The following is a 16,339-nucleotide window of genomic DNA, read 5'->3' on the forward strand; positions in this document are numbered from 1 at the left end:
TTAATGAATCTGACATAACAGATGAAGAGTGTTAAAAGGGCTCTTTGTCTCAAAGAATGAGAACCAGATAATGAAGCTCACAAATCCTTTTTTACCTGTATGTTACCATTTCCAATGCTCTGTTTATTTACAGCTTTAAGCTACATTGCAAATATGCTGCAGCCCAAATACTTGGGATTTCCTGATATGACTTTGTCTCCACCTGCTGGTAGCTTAGTGGCATTAAATACCAGCCTCTGAAGAATGCTCTCTCTCTCTGCAGTCCTGTCAGCTCTTCATCAATGTGCTGGTTGAGTCACCATCTGTGGATTACCACACCTCTCTGGCTCAGAATGCCTTGCAAGTGTGTCTGACCCACCCGGAGCTGCAGAATGAAATGTACTGCCAGCTGATCAAACAAACCAACCGCCGGACACCTCACAACTACTCCCTCACACAGGTCATCCTCATGCACAGTCAGTCATAAGTGATCCTGTTAGAAAAGGGTTAGTTAAGGTTTATTTGTCTTTGCTGTAGTGTTGGCAGCTGCTGTCTCTATGTGTGGCGCTGTTCCTTCCTCAGCAGCATTTCCTCTGGTACCTGAGACAGTACCTGCAGCATAATGCTGACCCCAGGTGAAGTAACCCTGATTTATTGACAGAAAACTCCAGAATAACTAAAACCACATTTCATATTATTGCTTAAATTTTCATCTGTTTGCCTCGCTGTACAGGACTGAGGTGGGGAAGTATGCGGTTTACTGCCAGAGATCTTTGGAGCGAACTCTACAGAATGGAGAGCGGGAAGCTAAACCTTCACGTATGGAAATAGTTTCCATCCTGCTCAGGAACCCCTACCATCATTCATTGCCTTTCAGCATCCCAGTTCACTTTATGAACCATACCTACCAGGTACGGAAATTTTTTCTTTATTTTATTTTAAGTACTGTGCACAGTTTCTCCGCTGCTATCACATGCAAAATACTGTGTATAATGCAGTGTTATTTTTTTGTTTGAATTCTTAGTATAAAATATTATAAATGCATACTGTAGTTCTTATTTGCAATGTTTTTTTTTACTTATAATAACTGAGACAATTTATACTGAAACTGCAAGCTACTGATGCAGCAGCTTTTCCCCATATGATTAGCTTCCTGTTCTCAAAAAGATCCAAAATGAGGCTCCATGGGCAGAATTTAACGTATATTTTCATTGCATACTTGCTCTAAAGTATTTGTAGTTGGAAATACAGGTGAAATGCTGACACTGTTGAGTTCCAATGGATCAGATTTGTACTTTGTTTGTAGGTGGTAGGTTTTGATGGCTCCACTACAGTAGAAGAGTTCCTCAACACGCTGAACCAGCGGATCGGCATGAGGAAGCCCCAGCTAACAGGGTTTGCCCTCTTCACTGACGATCCATCTGGCAAAGACCTGGAGCACTGCCTACAGCCATCAGCCAAGGTAGGGCTGTGGGCCACTCAGTATACGCGGATTTAGGAAACTCACTGCAAAGCATTGAGGGTTTCCTTTTTGTTCTGAGCCAAATCATCATCATTTTCATCAAGTCACATTTTACTGAATCACTTAGAGGATTAGTTAGAAGTGATGTGGAACTATTTTCATTTTTAGATGTGGGCATAATCCAGCATAATATGGTCCTCCTTTGCTATGAAATTCCACACAATCATGGCGGAAATAGTTCTCCACTTAATTTTGATTGTTTAACATTGTGTTTAACTAGTTCACAGGGGAAAACTCAGCTGGCTCATACACCGCATGACAGTAAACTGGCAGTTTTTGGATCAAACAGACCTGTAGACTAAAATAAATTAAGAAAGAAAAAATTCTGTATGTATGAAAAATAGACAAACTTGTATTTCCTTTACCAGATCTGTGATGTTATTTCCAAGTGGGAGCAAGCTCTGAAGGAGCTGCATCCTGGGAAAAATGAGGGGACACGGATTGTTCGGCTAACATACAAAAACAGGTATGATTTCAGTAAGGAGGCTCATATGAAAAGTTAATGCAGATTTATTGGTGTATAATAGCCATAAAGTTTGATGTTCAAATAATTAGAATTAAGTTTGGTAGTTAGATTCAGATACAACACTAGGGCAGAATATGACAACGAAAGTTTTGGGCTTTTAGGGGGGAGAGTTTTGATGAACGCACAGTCTGGACAAAGAATGATCACAGAAGACAATTACTATGCTTTGATAGGGACTTCCTTCAAGAAAAAACTTTAAAACAAACAAAAACTTGGGAAAGGAAATGAAAAATTGATTGAAATGTTTTTCATTTTAGGGAAAAAGTTTTGACATTTTTGTTTTCCTTGTTGGCATATGCAGACTCAGTTTCAGATCTCAGGTAAAAAGGGAGACGGAGCGAGAGCGCCTCCTACTGGCATACCAGGCAAATGATGAGGTTCAACAAGGCCACTTCCCTGTGAACAAAGAGCTGGCTCTGGAGGTGGCTGCCCTCATGGCACAGGTCTGTAAAGGCCGTATCAAAAGATCAAACTTACGAAAACAAAAGGCTTCTGTCATCTACAGTCCTGCAGTGTGGTTAACATTTAAAACCATTGTCTTTCAAACTTTATTTTTTAAAACTCATTGTAAGAAATAATGGAAACAATTTAAGAATATTGAGTGAACTAATTCTCAAAGAGAAAAACATCTTTAATTATTACATAATAATAAATTTGTGGTGGATATAAAAAGGTACTTTGAAGTTATAAAAATAAATCTCTGGAGAGAAGCCATCCATGCTGAGGCTTTTGCACTCCTGGGCAGTATTAACTGCTATCTCCAACTCTGCTAATGAGATTGGTGTTTCTAATTTTAGGCTTTCTGAATGGGATAAAGTGTCAGCTTCTGAAGAAAAGAAGTGGATTATATATATATATATTCATATATATACGACATTCCGATGTATAGAGGTTTCTGTAGAACATCTGAACAACACCTCTGCTGTTGTTCGTATGGCATTTGTCACTGCTTTAGATTTAGATCTGTTTTAATCAAAAGGCTAACAATCTGTTTGGTCGATCAACATCATAGAAGTATTTCTGTTTTGTTCTGTGCAAAATAAACTCTGCCTTATTTATGGATACACTTTTATATTCTCCCCTTAAGGTGTTAAGTATATTGACATTGGTCTCTGTAGGTGTATTTGTGTTTTCGCCACTTTCTCTATCTTCACCTTAATTTCAGAAAATCCTTTATTGCATTCAGATTTTAACTTACAAGCAAAGGCAATGCATGTGCTTCTTAGGAAGCACTTGTAATTTCTGGGGACTGTCACAAGACTTACTATTGATTTGTATGAATTCACCAAGTTGTGATTTCATTAGATACAACATTTTCATTACTAAGAAAAGAGTCATGGAATTTCCATCTACTGGCCTTCAGGTGGTTTATAAACGGTGTTATAGTACATGTTACAGGTGCATAATCGAAGATTAAGACAAGAAGAAGGACTAGTAATACTGTATATAGTTAATCCTAGTTGAGGTGCCATGGAATGAATAGCCTTTTACATTATCGTTACGAATACACTAAAGATCCTCCAAATTCAGATCAACTAGAAAGGACCTTATAGCCAAAGATAAAGTAGTAGCTCTATGTGATATATTTGTGGATCTGTTAAGATCCAGAGAGAATGTTGCATAAAAGTCACCAGCAATAATAAAATTGGGGTCTTGGTATTGTAGTAAAGTTGAACTAATAGAGGGTAAAAAGTCCCCATCAAAAACATTTGGTGCATAAAAACAGGCAATTTTCTTACAGGCCCATTTTAACATGGACATTGTTTTTTAATTGTAATGCCTTATATTTCCAATTTATTGTTTGTATTTTGATGTTTAATTCATTGTATTGTCTTTTGTCCAGGTTGAACATGGCGATTTGGAGCGATCGGGTGTCTCCTCTCCCACTGGTTCTCCTCAGCCTAAATCTCAGCTGCTTCTTCTGCAAGCCTTAGAACGTTTCTATCCAAAACGCTACAAACAGGACTGCAGCTCAGAGCAGCTCAGGTAATACGAACACCACTGCTCTTACCTCTTTCCTTCTCCTTTTTAATCACCTCATATAACTACAGATTTGTTTGCAACCAGTTCTTGCAACAAAAACTTAGATTCTTAAATAACATTTTGTAAAAAATAAACAAAAAACTTGGAAAAAAAATGGTGTTCCTTTATGTTCTCTTCCTTTTATCCTCTTCAGGGATCTTACTGAGCATCTGGCTACTAAGTGGTCAATGCTTCGTGGGTGCAGTGCATCTGAGTGTGTGAGAATATATCTAACTGTGGCTCGGAAATGGCCTCTGTTTGGAGCCAAGCTTGTCAGTGCCAAGGTGAAAATAGTTCTCAGCCTTTTGTTTTCCATGTCCATTTGTCAGTAAAATGTTGTAGTTTTTTGTTGTGTAACTGAAAACAAAAGGTTGCTCTTAACTCTGACATAATCTTTTATATATATAAAAAAATAGAAAATTACGTGTTGTGAATCTGAACTCTGAGCCAGATTGAAATTGTGAGGAAGACTCAGGAAAGAAGGATGAGGACATCTTTGTTTTTGTCTCTTTGTCCGCAGCCTGTCCCACCCTCTCCTTTTGAGCAGAGCCAGGTGTGGCTGGCAGTCAGTGAGGATGGACTGTGTGTGCTGGACTACGCAATGGTGGGTTTCAAGTTGCGTAAAGGAAATGACACAAAAAGTAAAATAAAAAAACAGAACAGCATTTTGTTTATTTAGAAATAAGAAAATCTGGTTTACTTGGCATCTAATGATGTTTAATTTCAAAGCTCGAAAACTGAGTCTGGTTTTAACAACTGTGTTGCCCAGCTGAGTAAACCACAGCTGCAGAGCTGTCTTGACCCACTGATCTTGGATTATTTTTATTCTGTGGTGTTACAAGAACCAGAAATCCAAAGGAAAATAAAATGTCCTGCCTCAGATTTGACATCCTTGACCCTGACAGACAGCAGGTCCAGTATGTAAACAATATTAACATGAGCTGTGTAATTTTCAGGAGCCCATGTTTGAATTATTTCATTCTTTGGTCTGGCGCAAAGTGCTGCTCATGAGCTTTTGAAAACTCAGAGTGAAAACTCTGCCACCTTACATTATGTTCAACATAGCCTACTGAAAAGCACAAGCCAAAATGAATTCCCTTTTCTGTTTCAGGATCAGCTGTAAACCTTCTTCTTCTTGTTTCTATCTATTTCTCTGCTGACAACGTTTTCATTTCCAGCACACCCTGGTCACATACTCCTACCAGTCAGTGATTACATTTGGTGGCAGTTGTGATGATTTCATGGTGGTCACGAGCCAGCAGAGGGAGCCCGGAGCTGGGAAGAAGAGTGTAGAGAAACTAGTCTTTGCAATGGCTAAACCAAAGGTAAGCATTCAGTGTGTTTTAAGAAAGAATATTTAGTCTGATTAATTCACTGTTTTCAATAATAGTCATTTTTATTTAGCAATCCCAGTTAGAAAATTAGGTTGTGCATTCTACCCATCTCTAGTAGATTTACTAGAGGACAGTGGGCTGCTATATTTCTTTGCACAGGGAGCAGTTGGGGGCATCAGGGGCCCACAGTGGTTCACTTCTGTTGTCAGACTAGAAATTTGAACTTTGATTCTCCAGACCCCAGCCCATCTCTATAACCCCTAGCTTAACACGTTCCCTCCATTGACCCACTAGGTTCAAGCTGAACCAAGTCATCAAAGAAAGGAAAGTACATTTAAAGCAGAAATTCTCATCTTTTTCTCATGTTTTTTACTCATTAAAATAAGCAATTATAGCCAATATATATTGATACCTGGAGAGGGCGAAAAGAATTTTGATTCAGCTGTTAAAAGAAGTGGTGTTTGTATCAGTCTGAGGGCTTAAAAAAGGCAAATTTCCATTTTAAAAAATCAGTAGCTTACATAGAAAGACAATGTAGATGTATTAATTGCTTATGGAGCTGAAATACTTGACAACTTGTTTTTGCTTTTCTCTGTGCTGATGAAGAAAACAGATTTTCTCATATTTTATGTCTACAGTCTCGGTAGAATCTTAAAGCAGAGTCGTGTTACTACTGAATGCGATGCTAATGGGGCTAACTTCTTTTGGGTTTCTCAAGTTTTCACATTCTCTCTGAGCAAATCTGGGTTTCCAGCTCCCTGGACTCAAATGAAATGCATTCATGTCACAATGTTAAAGCCATCAAGTTTGTTCTGATCTGCCCAGATACTGGAGCTGACTCTGCTCATGGCCAGCTACATTAACCACTGGAACCCCAGCCTCCCATCTTCCCCCAGCCAGCCTGTCGGCAACTGGGAGGTAGACAGCAGGCACTTCCCCACCATGAACTACATCACCAAGGGCCCCACATTATTGTGAGCAGCAACGGAGCGGCTTCAGGACAGCAGTTACTGTTAATCTGCATTCTCCTGGAGTGCATTGCATTGCACATCCTGGTTTTTCAGTCTTACAGAACAGGTACTCAGAGATTTCAGTTTTTTATTTTATTTTAGATATGAAGACTGACTTACAGAAATGGCAGCATCAGTCTTTTTAGACTATTTATTTCAGCTCTGTTCTTCTTAGTTATAGGTCATTGTTGAACATCTAGGTTAGAAAGATTTTTTAGATATTTTGACAAATTGAGAACTTGCTGCCACTTAGAGAGAGAGAGATATTTTGAGTTGCAAACCTCAGCTGTGTGCCACCGTTCATGTTCATGAATCACAAGAAACCGGAAAGGAAACAAAAATGAAAATGTACTGATGGTATTGTCCAATTTAAAAGAAGCTAATGTGGTATCTGATAGTTCAGTTGGATAGATTTTAGTCTTTTAATATGACATAGTCCCAATCTGATATTATACTAATTTAGATCTGCAGCTAACTACCTAACTATAACTAACCATGATTTGTCCAGTCTTCAAGTTTCTATCAAATCCACTGAAACAGCTATAAACCCATATGTTTTTGTTTTTGAAGAGCAAATATTCATATTTCCATTGCAGGAACTAGTGAATTTATTGTAGTTTTTGCTTAAAAAAATAATTTTCTAAAATATTTGGTTGAATTTTTTGCTGATTTTTCAGTTAATAGAAATTTACTCTAAAAACTGAAGTATGGGACAGATATTCCCTTTAAAAAAACAGAGGTATAATTCAATGATCCTGTTTTGTATTTATAGAAACCATTCATATTCAGCTCACCCATTCAGCCCAAAGCAGGCCAAAAGAACAGGCTGAACTAGTTCTGATCTGCTACTTATGGGATGTTACTCAGTGCACAATAAGTCAACAGGAAGTACAGAAATATGAAATGTATGTACACAACGTCTGTGAAAATGCCTTTGATGTTCCATGGATGACGTATTTTCTTGTAAAATTCATTAATATAACACATCTTCCTACTAAAACCACTCAGTGTTTTCATGAGTAATAGTTTTTAAGAAGAGCTACCAAAATGTTTGGATGACTTGAACTGCTATGGATAAACCACTGTCTCACTTATATTCATATTAGTTATTTATTTTCCCTTTAACATTTTTGGGAATTTGCTTATAGGGAAAATGTCTTCCACAACTGTTGAGCTACAAGTAATTTAAGAGCATGTTTGGTTACTGTGTTAAAATGTGCTGCAAATGTTAAAATGATTGGAGTCTTTACGTTGCTTGTGTATGTGTGTGTGTGTGTGGTTGTAAAATAAATGGTTCAATCCTCCTTTTTAAAAAAATCCTTAACTTTGTCTGTATTGTTTGCTGTAGTCTATATATTACTTAATGGTTGTGGATTTGCCAGCTACTGTATTTCAAAAGTAAATCCAAATTCATGTGCAGTGTAATGAGATTCGTCTCAGTGTTTTTCAAATGCAGCTCCGTCAGATATTTTTTATATATGCAGTAAATAGGTGCCTCTGCTAGATGCCATACTGATTTAAGAAGTTTTATAATAATATAATAATACTTTTGTGCTTCGACATAAGCAAAACATTGAATGTGTGTAACTGCACAATGATTTTGTTATGTCTCGACTTTTTTATTTGGAAGTATTTATCAAAAATGTTACGGCTTGGTTTTTAAGGCATCACTTACTTTTTTGGCATTTTTCTCATGCTGAAATAATTTGGCAGTAAGTACTGTATAATATATTTAGGAAACCCAGGGTTTATTCAGCAGTAACAAAATTCATATCTCACTCAAATTCCTCTTGGAGGTGGAAAAAAAGAACACTGTTTTTACACATTATTTCACTAAAATGCATCTTTCCTGATTCATTCGGACCATAAACTAAATAGTTACCCTCTGTGCTTGTTGTACACAGCCTTCCCCATGTTTTACTGGAGTTGAGTTTGTAAGGGTGGAAGCTGTGCTATTTCTTATCCAGGGGGGTCAAAATGGTAATGGCATTTTCCTGCCAAATATATGTTGTAAATCCCAGGTTTTTATAGCTTGTCTGAAGCTCTTGTTGTTCCATAGCTACGCTCATACGAAATGAAATACTCATTATAGGGCTCACTGCTGAATTTCTGTGTGCTTTAATTTCTCATCAATAAAGATAAAAATAACTTCTTCAGTTTTCCATGCTGCCATGCAGCTCCAACAGCACACTATAAGAGTTTAACTCATGCTGAATTTAAATAAAATTTCTTTACACATTTTAAGTAGTGTTATTTTGTATGTTTAAATGAGATATGAGAATATTTAGAATAGTGTGCATTTAGACAATAAAAAATCCATAAAATGCCTTCTGTTCTTACTTAACACCAAACATACAAGCATTTTTCATTCATGAGTACCCTACTTTCGGATTGTAAATATTAAATTGATTTATTAAATTATGAGAAAGGTTTAATCACATAATTATCTTCTCTATTAAATGTTTAAGTTGTTGGTTAATAGAAAGGAGAATTTAATAACAGCCATTTGCAGTTTTTTTTTTTCTTTTCCCAGCTCAGATATTTTGTAATTATCTGTCCTTTTGATGACATAAAACAAAAATATTCTATTTACTATCCTAGAAAACACAAACGCTTTGATGGAAATGTAAAAACTTGTTGCCAATTAACACTAAGTGTAAAATGAACCAACATGTACTTTTTCTTTGCTTAAGGCAACTTTTTTAGTTTTTTGTCATCTCTGTCCCAGCTTCCTCAAAAACAGTTAAACAGTTTTATCAAATTTTTTTTTTATTTAAGAAGAAAAAAACTTGTAAATTAATGCAATGCAGCTATGTACTAAATTTTGTGAAACACAGCTTTGAAATTAGCTCAAATTATTAATGGATAACATTTAAGACTTTATTCACTGTTAGGAAGAATAATAGTTAAAGTGTGATTTTGAAAAGTCCTGCATTTTTTTTATCAATGTATTTAAATGTGCAAACGTATTTAAAGGTAATACATATACAAAATATACAAAGTAGTGTCTGTTGACGTCCCTTAAAAATTATCCTCCATTTTTCTTTATTTGTAGTTGGTTGATATGGAGCCACTTTTACTGTTACTGTATCATTGAGCAGTTTCTAGTTTATAAAAGCAGGTGACAGGATATGTTTTAAAGTGTGTGTGTGTGTGAGAGAGAGAGAAAGAGAGAGAGAGAGAGTGTGTGTGTGTTATATATTAGAGGTAAAAGGTTGGACATATCTGCAGTCATTCCTGTAATTTATCTTTACGTATACATTTTTTCATAAATTAGAACCAAATAGATGATTGCAAAACAACCTAATGACACATTTGTATTTATGTGAAGCTCAGAGTTGCCGCTGTTACCCTGATAACATCACTGCGCCGCAAGGCCATGTCTCAAACAACTTGATGATGTTGGTCTCAAAATGGTTTTCAACAGGTGAGCCATGTCAAAGGTGTACACATGAAAAACCTTATTGAACTAAAATAATACTAGTATTAATACTACTACTAATACTAATCTAGTCTATGGTAACAGCTCCCAAAAAAAAGTATGGTCAAACTATAATCCATCATAAAGGCTCTGCAAAACATTAAAATAAAGTTTCTTCTTGTAGTCTTAAAAAAACAACCAACACTGTGGAGAAAAAGATGTGTTACCACTGCTGCAAACATCTTACTCTTACTTGCCTTCTAATCACCATCTAACTTTAGACTGCATATTCCTTTATTGCTTTCTCAATTTCCTCCTTGATTGAACCTTTCTTTGACCAAAATTCCAGTGGAAATGCAGATTTTTTTCTGACCCGGGCATGATTAACTGTACATTATCTTACAGTGACGACACTGTTGATAGCTGAGGGGACATGTATTTGCTCTTGAAGAATATGTTACTCAAAATGCTTGAGATGGTTCTAGTCAGAAATGTGATATCAAGCTGTAACATAAACAACAGCTTAATTATTTTATGGGTGCAAGCTCTCAAGCGATAACTAACTGGGCGGCAGTGGCTCAGGCGGTAGAGCAGGTCGTCCAATGATCGGAAGGTCGGCGGTTCGATTCCCGCTCCCGCAGTTATCTGTCGTTGTGTCCTTGGGCAAGACACTTAACCCTCCTTGCCTCCAGTGTTGGCATCGCTGGTGTATGAATGTGTGGATGAATGTTCGGTGATGGTCGGAGAGGCCGTAGGCGCAGAATGGCAGCCACGTTTCTGTCAGCTTGCCCCAGGGCAGCTGTGGCTACACACGTAGCTTACCATCACCAGGTATGAGTGAGGAGTGGATGAATAATGGATTCACACAATGTAAAGCGCTTTGGGTGCCTTGAAAAGCGCTATATAAATCTAATCCATTATTATTATTATTATTATTATTACATCTATAACAGATATTTATCATTGATTAAACACAGAAAGCTAAGTATAGGCTACTGTTTTACTGGTACAAAAACTGAAAAGTATGCATATTTTTATTTTAAAACGATGTTAAATGTACCAGCGTGTGGTGTAGACGTTTGTGTTTACCTGGGATTTTAATTGAGGAAAATAATTTATGTGCTTATTATGTGATGGTTTGCCTTCAATTCCAGCTGCCTGTGCTTATCTTTTCTTTATACTAAAACATTGTGACATTTCACATTTTTGTTGTGAGGCCCTCATTAGGGTATTTTTTAACCACAAGTTTAGTGGTGGTTATTGACTCCATGTTAGCTTAGCCTAGCTAGTGAGCACACGGAGAGATATATCACTACTGCTATCTTTGCAGGGCGTGCAGCCGCTACCGGGAGAGCACATGCTCCGAGCCCGCGAGGCAACTTTCAACCGAGAAATTTAAAACAGGAAACGAGCAGGTTTGTGGCGCTGAAACAAGACAAATCCAATTTCCCGTAGGTTAAATATAAAGTTAGCTCCCATTTTTCTATACTGATTCGGAAGGACATCTTTAACAGTGAAAATGACAGCTGGGAGGCCACGGAGCATGCTCAAGGAGGCATCTCATCAAATTATTGCCGGTGGATCAGCCGGTAAGTTCAGTATTATTCAACTTAACTTATTTTTCATGCTACACTGCTATTACGCAATAGTTTTGAGAGCGTGCACCTACATGTTCACAATAAATATAAATGTCCTGGGGATCAACTAAAATATTTTCTATTAAACCGATACAACATGTTTATTGTTGTACTCGTACGTAGTCGAACGAAAATAATTATGCCTTTTGTGGAAGATGTTTCGGTCGCGCAGCCGAGGATATCGAAGCCAAGATAGTTCCCACCCGAACCTTTGTGCTTCACGGAAGAACCGTCCGCTCAGGAAGTTGGTTATACGCATGCGTACAAGTATAACTAACTAGCGATGGATTTGTAACTCCTGAGATTAATTTTAAAGTCACATTATGTACTCTTATGCAGTTTTGTTTTATCTTAGTTATCGCACTTTAAAGCAGGGTTTCAACAAAGTGCTGTGCTCGTATTGTGACATTGAAATCTAGTTAAGTGTTTTAACAACGTTACAGTGCAAAGTGGACATGAGTAATACAACCGTACATATGGAGCAAGCTTAATGTCGCGAACTGCAACCGAAGTACTCTTCAAAAAGAGAGAGATGTTGGACAGTTGACTTTAGATCAATATTATTTTACTATATTAAACAAACCTATGCGTCCATTACCTCTAACAGAGGCATAATGGGCACTCTACCTATTCAGGAAGTTAGAGGAAGTGAACCCTCACGCCTCTTGCTTCACTAATTTAACCTTTAACAAAAAACAACCTCCATTTACACTGTACAGTGAGCTAACTGACATTAGATTGAATTTATTTCACCCAGATGCACATAACATCATGTATAACATTAAAACATATAATTAAGCATATGTCCATTGTTTAACATTTGCATTGTTTACATTATCTGTTACTCATTATATGTTCCACATTATGATCATTCACTGCAAATGCAGTGTATTTGAAGATAAGCTTTTACTGATTATTAGTAAGACATTAATCTACATTGGAAGAACATGTATACAGTAAAATGATTTTTATTAGCCTGTATTGTAGAATGCAGAATCTGTAGCCAGAAAATCAACACATTGGCAACAAATGTGGTTGTGCAAAGACCCTAATCCTCCTGGAATATCATTGGTTTGAAAGTTATCATGGTTACTCATTGCATTTGAGAAATCATTCACCCTACAAAAACAACTACTGTGAAGTTTGGGCCCCAGTTTTCTTGATGTGCACTATGCACCTTATGTGCAGCATGCTTCCTTAGTAGTTTCAGTGTGTGGTTGGGCATGCATTTGTTTTATTTTAATTTATGCAATACAAGAAAGCACAGAGGAGAAATGCGGGTGTTTAGTAAAAGTTCATTTCAAAACACTTTACATTCTTCCATGAATGTATGTAACAATTTGAGTTAGCGTTTTTTTTTCTCGTTGTTTTTTTAAGAACTTAATTGCTTAACTATGCCTGTCTTTATGTTGTGTGTGTGTGTTTTTATTTATTTTTTTATTTTATTATTATTATTTTTTCCTAGCAAGTTTTGTATCTCAGACTGTTTTACCTTCATGTTGAGTAAAAAAGCAAACTAATTTATTGCACACAGTAGTTCTTCACTGGCATTCAGCTGCTGTTGACCCTTGCTTTTGTTTTGCAGTCACTCGATGAACAATTATTTTTTCTCATGTCAGGTTTAGGAAGAAGGACAAAAAAACTTTAGTCTGTTGTTTCTACGCAGTGTCAGTTTTTTCAGGACAACAAGCTGAAATCTATTTACACTGGAGACCACAAAACTCCTTCATTACTGAACTGTATTTATATTGGTAGCTCTTTATGAACTAATTCAACACTGAAGCTTGTTCTTTGTCTTTGTATTAATAGAAAGACCTTTGTCGAATTTCACTAACTTCAGGGTGTATTCTCTGATATTCAAGAACCAGAGGAAATGTTGTAATTTAGTGTAAATTACATATTGTTTAGTGAGCATTGTTCAGTTCATGCTCAGGTTTTAGGATATACTTAAAAACACTGTTAAGGTTTTAGAATATTTTTTAAAGTGCTACTCATGTCTCATAGGGTTATGGGGTTAAATGAGTACTTTAGATGTTCCCAGAAACCTTATATGGCTTAAAATAGAATAGAATGCATCAATTTTGTCATTAATATTGAATTTCCTATTCAAGATTATAAAAACACAAACATTTTAATTAACTTACTATTTAAGATGTCATTTCAACACCTTTAATGTTTGTGTAAAATTGTACTCCAGATATCTCCTAGCTGTTTCCAGAAGTTTAATATTAACTTTGTTTTCTCTTACTCAGTAACTATGCTGTTTTTTAGAATCACATCGCCGTAGTAAATTTGATGCATTGTTTGTGCAGTCAAATTAGAAAAGAGGAACTCAAAATCAGAACTTTGTACTCCAGATGTAGTTAATTTTTATTTTCTTTTAACCAACAATGACCCATTTATGTTTTCATGAAACGTGTGATGCCACATACAGTATTTTAGTGCTGCTTGTCCTGTTTATACATCATATATAACGTCTACATTCCCACCTTGTTATCACCTCACAAGCCTCTTGGGTCTGACAAGCTGCTGTCCTGAACTCCCATCCTTAAGCTGAGGGTTTCTCGTCTGTCCTCACCAAGAATGATGGGAGCGTGCAGAGGACAGAGGCAGAATGAACTCAGTGTTTCTCCACACCTCCCCAGAGCTATTTTTTTTCTGTCTTGATTTGCCGTTAACAAGGAAGGGGAAAGATAATTTATGTGCAGCCTGGTCACAGGGCTTATGTTAAATGTGATTTAGGTGGAGAAAGCTGCATTTGGTGCTCTGTAAAGTAACCTGATCGCAGTTTCTGTGGTCCAAACTGCTTGTCCAAAGGTTGACGTTTCAACTAAATTTCAATTCCTTGTTAGGATGGGTTGCAAGAGGTTGTAGCTTTAGTTAGGGAAACACTGTGCAAAAATATGTGGTATAATATGTGGCAGTAGTTTGAAATATTTTTAAGGTTTGCAGAGCAATTTCCCACAAAAATTTTGGGAAAATGTAAAAGGCATTTCTCTATTTTCGGGTGTTTTATAGACGAATAATATGTTGTCCAAGGAAGCAATAAACAGGCTAACCTAAATATAGCACCATTTTTTTCCTGATGCTGTTTTCAGTTTAAAAAAGTTCCAAAAAGTTAAAACATTGCACAATAGTGTAAAACTATTAGTAAAACTTTAAGATTTTTTTTGGCCACTTTTATGAGCTGCAGACTCATATTTTGTGTTCATATTTTGTCCAGAAGGGGGCAGTAGTTGCGTGCAGTATGTCTTCATGATTAAGTTACGTTGCAACTTTTCAGTGGCTAAACTTCTGTAATCACTTGTGAATATAGTAATGCATGAGTGCTCTGTAGCTTATCTTCAAAGTATTTATGTCCTCAAAAAAACTATATATATATATTATATATATTATACATACATATAAACATATATATTTATATAAACATAGAATTTATGTTGTTATCTAAATTCTGCTTAATATTTAAAATATTAATATTTAACAGAAATATTATATGATAAAGAGCAAGTTATTATGATTAAAAACAGAATAAAGGAAATTTAAGAACTAGCCAATCTTTCTAGTTACATGCTCTTTGCTGTAAGGTTTCCTTTAAGTCCTTTGTTATTTCCTCGCTAGTTGCTTTTTTAAAACTCCATGAGTAAATCGATCTGTCTCCAGCAAATGGACTGTGACGACATGAGACAGACGCCCCGTGTGTGATTGCCGCAGCCTTCTCTCCAGACTGTCAGAGCCTTGCTCTGACTGCACCGCAGCCCTTTTGATTTAATTGGTTTTAAACACTGAACCTGAAATCAGTCAAGAAAGAACAAATAAATTCTTATAGCCTTAATGAAGGAGAGGAAGAAAAGAGGAGAGGGGGAATAAAATAAATAAAGTAAAACAATTCTGTGTGTGTGCTTGCAGTGGGGCGTTATCCACTGACAGACACTACACTTGGCATTGGATTTTTTATTCTTTGCAATTCCCAAAAGGCAGCACCAATCAGAGCAGAATTAGGCCTAATATTTATTTCCAGAAACAATTGTACATGTTTCACAGGGACTTTGATTGAACCCCTGGCGGACATGTTGTAGACAGATGTTTAGATGACCTCATGTTTGAAGTAATGTTTATTCTGGATGGGACTAGTCCTCTAAATCAGCTCCTTCTGCCTCCCATCTTTTTTGTCTGTGTCTAGGGCACTCAGAGGCTCCCGTTCCTCATATTTAGTGTGTGCTTTGGCTCACATTAAAGAACACCCATTTACTTTTTTTTTTTTCTTTCCATCCTTGACAGACATATGTCCATGCATGGGTTTGTGGATGGCTTGGTTAAAATGAGCCATGATAGTGCTGAAGGATGGGCTACTTAACTGGACACATGTGCCTTTTGTTCTCTACCAGTCCGTTCTCCAGCAAGAGCAGGATTTATCATCAGTGCAGCTTTTCTGTCAGCCTCATAAACATGAGAGAGAATGCGTTGTCTCACAGATAGACTTACCAGTTACCTGTGACGTTATTTTGAGTGACTTTCTCCTTATGTTTCTGTAGGAACAGAACATATGCTGCAGACTGTAATTAAAGTAATCCCTCATTTAAATTGGGAAAATGGCAACACGCAAAGCAATCCTAAAATAAACACAAAGGATTTATTATCTCTGTCAACTAATTACAGTACACGGTAACTGTGAATGATCACGATTCATCAGAAATTAAGTGAATAGGAACAGGCATCAAGTTAAATAGTCTAAATGAATGCAATGCAAATGCTTCACATCCAAAAATTGATTTAAATCAAAAAGGTTAACTGGTGTTAAATGGAAAGATGACATGATGAATGCTTTTTATATAATGTTGAGAATCTTTAAATTTTTGACATATCTAGTTTGGTATGAGGCTGTCTT

At 36.5% G+C, this 16,339-nt stretch overlaps 2 protein-coding genes across 7 annotated transcripts in view; both read left to right on the top strand.

Moving 5' to 3' along the window:
* Nucleotides 1-9,549, top strand: part of plekhh1 (pleckstrin homology domain containing, family H (with MyTH4 domain) member 1) — a 35,440-nt gene extending 25,891 nt beyond the window's left edge. For 4 of the 5 annotated variants that reach the window (XM_041971570.1, XM_041971574.1, XM_041971571.1 and 1 more), the window contains exons 20-30: nucleotides 263-439; nucleotides 517-614; nucleotides 713-890; nucleotides 1,286-1,441; nucleotides 1,870-1,967; nucleotides 2,329-2,470; nucleotides 3,871-4,013; nucleotides 4,204-4,333; nucleotides 4,570-4,653; nucleotides 5,228-5,374; nucleotides 6,209-8,736. In XM_041971570.1, the coding sequence (XP_041827504.1) occupies nucleotides 263-439; nucleotides 517-614; nucleotides 713-890; nucleotides 1,286-1,441; nucleotides 1,870-1,967; nucleotides 2,329-2,470; nucleotides 3,871-4,013; nucleotides 4,204-4,333; nucleotides 4,570-4,653; nucleotides 5,228-5,374; nucleotides 6,209-6,361 (1,506 nt within the window). In that variant the 3' untranslated portion in view covers nucleotides 6,362-8,736. Of the gene's footprint in view, nucleotides 1-262; nucleotides 440-516; nucleotides 615-712; nucleotides 891-1,285; nucleotides 1,442-1,869; nucleotides 1,968-2,328; nucleotides 2,471-3,870; nucleotides 4,014-4,203; nucleotides 4,334-4,569; nucleotides 4,654-5,227; nucleotides 5,375-6,208; nucleotides 8,737-9,535 lie in introns of those variants that run through there. The other variant, XR_006008648.1, reaches the window with a different exon arrangement.
* Nucleotides 9,550-11,092: 1,543 nt separating this feature from the next.
* The window catches only part of slc25a21 (solute carrier family 25 member 21), a 90,225-nt gene continuing 84,978 nt past the window's right edge, over nucleotides 11,093-16,339 (top strand). Inside the window, exons 1-2 of one of the 2 annotated variants that reach the window (XM_041971577.1) lie at nucleotides 11,093-11,229; nucleotides 11,329-11,403. In XM_041971577.1, coding sequence (XP_041827511.1) covers nucleotides 11,334-11,403 — 70 coding nt within the window. In that variant the 5' untranslated portion in view covers nucleotides 11,093-11,229; nucleotides 11,329-11,333. Of the gene's footprint in view, nucleotides 11,404-16,339 lie in introns of both variants that reach the window. The other variant, XM_041971576.1, reaches the window with a different exon arrangement.

Source organism: Melanotaenia boesemani, chromosome 20 (genome assembly GCF_017639745.1).
Source record: "Melanotaenia boesemani isolate fMelBoe1 chromosome 20, fMelBoe1.pri, whole genome shotgun sequence".
In the NCBI taxonomy this organism is placed as follows: Eukaryota; Metazoa; Chordata; class Actinopteri; order Atheriniformes; family Melanotaeniidae; genus Melanotaenia; species Melanotaenia boesemani.